This window comes from Triticum aestivum, chromosome 5B (assembly GCF_018294505.1).
Source record: "Triticum aestivum cultivar Chinese Spring chromosome 5B, IWGSC CS RefSeq v2.1, whole genome shotgun sequence".
NCBI lineage: Eukaryota > Viridiplantae > Streptophyta > Magnoliopsida > Poales > Poaceae > Triticum > Triticum aestivum.
In genome coordinates this window covers 369,827,602-369,833,969 of record NC_057807.1, presented here as the reverse complement: position 1 = coordinate 369,833,969, position 6,368 = coordinate 369,827,602, and the positions used below count along the sequence as shown (strand labels likewise).

The 6,368-nt window shown below is 48.9% G+C and overlaps 1 protein-coding gene across 1 annotated transcript; it reads right to left on the bottom strand.

Moving 5' to 3' along the window:
- Positions 1–334: 334 nt before the first annotated feature.
- On the bottom strand, positions 335–6,021 carry LOC123111904 (probable transcription factor RL9). The gene is made up of 6 exons (XM_044532784.1): positions 4,951–6,021; positions 4,768–4,844; positions 4,103–4,145; positions 3,753–3,957; positions 946–1,018; positions 335–808 (listed from the first exon to the last, which is right to left on the bottom strand). Exons 1-6 carry the CDS (start codon positions 5,792–5,794, stop codon positions 695–697), a joined length of 1,356 nt encoding a protein of 451 aa, XP_044388719.1. The 5' UTR covers positions 5,795–6,021; the 3' UTR covers positions 335–694.
- Positions 6,022–6,368: the final 347 nt, after the last annotated feature.

The following is a 6,368-nucleotide window of genomic DNA, read 5'->3' as shown; positions in this document are numbered from 1 at the left end:
TCAGCTGACACGACCAAGTGGGAGGCGAAAGAAAGAAAAGACTAAAGCAAGCAAGCAAGCACCTGCAGGGATTTAATTAAAGAGGAAAGAAACATGCGCAAAAGGGATCGTTGATTTGATCAAATCATTCCGTCATGCACACCACCAATGCAAGGCACAGATTGCTTCACCACAACTCATTCTTTTTTCCTCTCTTGGCCTTTCCAACTTTCCATGTGCTCATCGTACGCACCTCCTTTCACACGCTACACTTTGCACCAACGTCACACCGACCACTCAGTCACTCACACACGCCGGGCAACTATAATAGATCTCGCCACACAAGAAGGGAACACAACTAATCAAAGATGCCCAAGAGAAGATAATAAAACTACTATCTAGGAGTAGCTAGCTAGGAGTACAAGGCATGCATGCATGGGCCGGCCGGCAAAACATATATAGGAACCAAGAAAGAAACCTCGAATTTAAACTAACAGATATCAATCCGGTATATATATAGCTTTTCCCGACCATGCTGGGTGCTTCTCCTATTCCGGCGGAGCGATATGTCTGAAGTTGCCGTTGATTTCTTCACGGAAGCGGACGGACTTGGGGCCGGGGCAAACTCAACTAAAAGATGATCAGTACCGGTGTACTATCTTGGACCGAAAATTAGCGTTGCTAGGTTTTTCTTGTCGATCTGATGACTCAATGGCTAGTCATGATCCGCGCCATGCCAGTCCGGTCTCCCCAGCGTGAACTCCAGGCTCGGGCTGCTCAGCTCGTGGTTCGACACTTGCGAGCCGGTTGATCTGCAGGGCTCCATGTTCTGTTGTAACAGACACACAACACACATGGATCAACAAAAAACATGCATGTAGCAAGTAGCAACCAATGCAAATGTGCAAATACATGTCTTTTGAGACATCATATTAGAATAATGGGCTCATGCATATACGTACGTACCTCCATTGGAGAAGACAGTCCAATGGAGCGATGAGCATCCATGTTGCAAGAATTAGATGACACCCATGGGTCCCTGCATGCACAAGGAGAACGAATTTCCAAATTAGCAAAGTTGATGATCAGTTACCAGCAGCTTTCCAAATCAAGAGGCTGACCAAATAGTAAAAGTAGGTCTCTCCAAGTGCTTGCTACAACTGGGCATGCTTGTATCTATATATGTATGGCAAGTTTACCACTGCAGATAGGAACATGCATACCATGGATGAACAATACTTGCCCAGTGTATAGATAGTTAGCTTTGGCTAAAGAGAGTAACAACAGTTGCTCTTCCTGATCGGTTCGTTACACATATAGCTTCTTTCTAGGCAAGAAAAGCTCTTAAAAGATGTTCCGGTTTTGGTTCAGTCGTGCAGTGCAATGGCATGTACAGGCGAGCCCATCTTCATCAGCAAGCCAGGCTGCTGCTGCTGCTGCGGGGAAGAATTTTAAGGTAAAGAGAGACACACACAAGCAAAGAATCTAATGCTTCTCCGTGTACTTGAGTAACAACACACTCAGGAAGAGTGCTCTTGGCTTTTATAGAGGACTCTTTATACATTGACAATTCAAATTGGTGCATTGCACATATCTAATGACTGGAGTTCTTTATGCACGTGCAAATGTAGAGTTCTATGTATGCCTGTATCTTGTACAGTGTACACTACAACGTTTGACTGTTTGAGCATAGAGAGAGAGAGAGAGAGAGAGAGAGAGAGAGAGAGAGAGAGAGAGAGAGAGAGAGAGAGAGAGAGAGAGAGGTTTGTGTATGACTATATATGACCCACATGTTGGAGATCATGAATTTGACAGTTCTTTTCTTCTCAGTCTACACATGATTTTGGGACATCAAGGAAAGTGCCCTTCCTTTATCACTACTCTATAAACATATAACAACAACCCAGCACCAAACCGTTTTAAAGTGCTTTTGTCTTGATAGGAACAAACATATACTGTTAACATTGAGGGACCGCAGACTTTGCATGTCAATAATATCAAGCATAGATACGCCACTACTTTACATTTACATATATACCTACTTATATACGTCTGGATCAGTTCTGATGAAGCACAATATCATTTTGGAAGTTGTTCTAGATGGCAGGAACATGGGGAAAAGTTCAACCATGAATTTTCTTTTTAAACAGATCAATATGCATCCACTACATTTTTTTTTACCTTTTTCTTGAGACAAGTACACATTATGTTTTTACATGCCTGACTACATGATGAAATTAGGATAAGAAGTATAATTAAGGAGCATTTGATGGAGAGCCTAAAATTGAAATGACATAACACAAGTTTGTCGTTCTAGTGGCCCGTAGCACATTCAAAATCACAAACTTTTGCAGTGATGTACATCCAAATATCTCTATGGAAAATAGTTGCATGCATGTTCACTTGGTCACCATGAATTAATTTTTCCATAAGCATACAGAAAAACCTATGCACTGTGACAGTCCTTGGCTTGTAGCCATATAAAAGACATTAATTTATGAATTATGATTCTCCTGCAATTTAAACCAAAGCCAGTTTCTGAAGTTCTCGACAAGCAAGGAAATAGTAAAATAAATGGAAAGATTGTTAATTAAATAATATTTTACACCTACTCTAATACCACGGAGTATAGACCTATATCATTTGCAAATTCATTTTGTAAAAAAGATAGATTAGCTTGTAATAGCATGGCTACATTAATTTTTACACGGGAAAATACATGAAATGGCTGAAAAAAGGGCGAAAAAAATTAGGGCAATGAAGATTAAATAGATGATTCTATCCAAGAAAACAATCATGGCTCTGCTGATATACTATATCTACTAAGGAACAATTGAGTGGCGTGTTAGTAACAATTGGCCAAGAAATAGGAGTAAAAAAGGCATTGAAGTGACCGGAGGAGGGAGGTGGAAAGAACCAAGAATGCAGCAAGTCCTTGGTTACATATTCCTAGGCAATAGAGCATGTCTGGTCAAAGCCCCACCCACCCTGGAATCAGAGCCATGCATTGATAAGAAAAGATAATGGAGCTACCTAGCCACCTCCCTAGGATTGACGCGGGAGAGAGAGACACTCAGAGAAGAGGACAATGGACAATACCCAAGAACCTACGCACACAAAAACTCACACAACATGTTTATATATTTATATAGTAGTATATCTTTGTGTATAAAAATATAAATATACGTACTAGTAGTGTACATTTATGTAGTACATATATTCATATCTTAGTTCTACAAAAAAAAAATATTGCGGGTGATATCATAGTTCTACATAGACAAAACAAAGAGCAGAAGCTGTGGCTGCTGAGGTCAATGGTGGTCTTGGGGGTTGTGATGTTTTGGTCGTTTCCGTGACACAACATTGGCCGCCTATAGATGTAGGCAGCCCTGTGTGTACCTTCCCTTCCAGGTGTGTGTGTGTGCCCCCAAAACATTCTTTTAAGCTTTAGCCATCAGCAGATGATCTACTGGTACAAATGTTAGCCTGGTTAAATATTCCCAACTTTTTCAGGTGTCAATCCATACAAACAAAAGTTTGTTTGGTGGTGTTTCTTTGGGATTAAGCGAGCAATTAAGCACGACAAAAACTAAACCAAACACACTACTTATTAATTATCTAGTGATACTTCTACGCTGTTACCTACAGATATGTGTAAAAGCAGATCAAAAGGCGTGAAACAACAAACGATGGAGGGGTATGTGTGATGAAACTGATGATGTGTGCACAACATTCACATGTAGGCTGTCATGTGACTTGAGCTGGTACGGTACCTTGAGGAGTTGCTCCACTTGGTGCTGGCGTTCCCTGCCGAGGACTGGTCCATGTCGCCGCCGCCACCGACGGAGCTCGCCGCGCCCTCGGAGGTGGACCGGTGCTCCGGGAACGGCCTCGGGCACATGTTGTTGTCGCCACCGGACCCGACCTGGCCACCGGCGCTGGGGAAGTCGTCGTCGCCGGAGCCGCCGTCGGTCGGGCCTGAATGAGGTCACAGTGCCAGCCATGCACCCAAGGAGCGTCATAGATTAGTACCACCACTCCATTGATTACCAGTAAGCAGAGGCGAGGTGTAGACAAGAGCGATGCAATGGAGTTCTTGACGAGGGATGGCAATGCGAATTACCTGAGGCCGCAGGCTTGTCAGTGCTCTTGACGGTTCGATACATCTGAAAGGGGCATGCAGCAGAGTGAGAAGAAACGGCAAAAAATCACAAGCAAGAAAACAAGAAGGATTGCAGCGCGGTTTAGCAGGACTGATGAGGTGGGAAGAAGACAAGCAAATGGATCAGCAGATGGATCGGCGCGCAAGGCAACACCCGGAAGTGGACAAGGAGAAATACTATGATGCCAATGCCCTCGCCTTGGAGCCTTCCTAGCCAGTAGCTTTCTCTCTTTCCTCTCTCTCTCTCTCTCTCTTGTTCTTCTCTCTCGTCGTCCCTGTGCAGTTGTGCTTCTCTTTCTTCGTGGAGGTGAGCGCTTCGGGCCGTGCACACAGACGAGACGCGAACACACACGCTAGCTAGGTGGGCAGGCGCGCACAGATGCACATACATTGCATTATTGAGTAATGATGGCAACTTTTTCTCTCGCTCGCGCGCACACACATCCCCAAACACTGGCCTCACTCTCTCTCACTACCTCCAAGAATGGCAGTTTCTTCACTAACTCAGGAGTTACTGCATTGGCTTTCCTGTCTGACCCAAACAAGAACGGGACGAGCTGCAAGAAGACGCGAGACCGCGGATTTGGGAGCAAGCTAGAGGGATCGGGGTTCAGAATTGCTGGTACCTGGAGATGGCTCTTCACATGCGCTAGCGTCAGATCCTTCACGTCCATGAGCTCTAGGACTGACTTGGGCGTCGCCCCTGCCAGAGGTTAGATTTTGATCAGCGAAAGGTACTACGTTACGTAGGTAGCGCGCGCGCTCGTCGTCGGCGTCGGAGAGATTGGTTTGGTGGTAGTGGTACGTACTCTCGTGGCCGCCGAGGAGCTCCACGGCGTGGACGAAGCGGGCATGGAGGGTGCTGGTCCAGCGCATGCGGGGCGCGCGCATACTGCGCTTGGCGGGGAGCTTGGGCATGAACCGGGACCCCAGCCCGAAGGGCTGCGCGCCGTGGAGATGATGATGGTGTCCGCCGAGACCCATGCCGACGCCGCCGCCGGGGGCGCCGTAGCTACGCAGGGTGTCGGAGAGCATGCCGTTTAGTCTTCCGGAGGCCGACAGCATCCGATGGTGCGCGGCCGACGACAGGAACGCCGCCGTGGGGTCGAAGGAATTCGCGGGTGGCGCCGGCCCCGGCCCGAGAGAGGACGGCGACGTCGATCCCAGGGAGGAGGGCCACGCCGCCGGATGGTGGTAGCTGTAGAACCCGACCTTCGGGAGGTGGTGCCCTTCTCCTCCCCCAGGCGCCGGCGGCAGGAACGGGAAGCCCCCGGCGCCGTTGTAGATAGGTATCCCCCGGATTGGCGGCGCCGCCGACGCGCCGCCGACACCCGCGTCCAGCGGCTGCAGCATCGGCATGGTCATCAGCGCGGCCTGGGCGGACGTGGTGGCGGCCGAGGACGCCGCAGCCGACGACGAAGGCCTGTGCCGCCACGGCAGCGCGGCGCCCTCCTGGTCGGCGGCCAGGAGGGGCGGAGACAAGGACAGCTCCGTGGACGCCGTGGACCCGTTCAGCCTCCTCCAGGGATCCCCGCCTCCGCCGCCCACAGGCCCGCGCCCGCCTCCGCCGCCCCCCGGGCCCGTCGGCGGCCCAGTGCTGGGCAGGCTGATGTGCAGCGAGAGGTCCGGCGACGCAGCCGAGCTGGCCTCCATCTCCCGGCCACCGGCGCGCCCCGATCGGAGCGTACGTGCCTTGCTAGCACGCACAGACACCTAGGTCGGATTGGTGGGACGGGAAAGGGGAGGATCGGAGGAAGGTTCTTGGTGTTCTTGGGAGGCCGGCCGGCCGTGTTGTGTTGCTTGGGAATGCTTGCGCTTTGGCTGGGCTGGGCTGGGGGGTGGTGTGATGTCTCCTTTTGTATCTGTCTCTAGTACTGGAGTTACTACTAGTACTTCTCTCTCTCTCTATCTCTATCTCTCAACCTCCTAACATGAGAGACACCAGGGATGAATTGGTTTCTTGTGCTGTCCTTCCTTATTGCTCTTGCTTGTATAAAAAGGTAGAGAGAGAAACTGAAGAGAGAGAGAATGTGAGGTTATTATCTCGCTTGTTTAATTAGGAGGGGCAGGCATCACCAAGTCTGAGAAAATGACACTTAGGAGACTGCCGTGGTACTGGATGGATAGATAGGGGAGGGCAAGTGGAGGAGTCAAAGGAAGCACGCTTTTTGTTTCTACGTGTATTACTACTACTCCATAAAATACACCACCACTTCTAAAAGAGTAG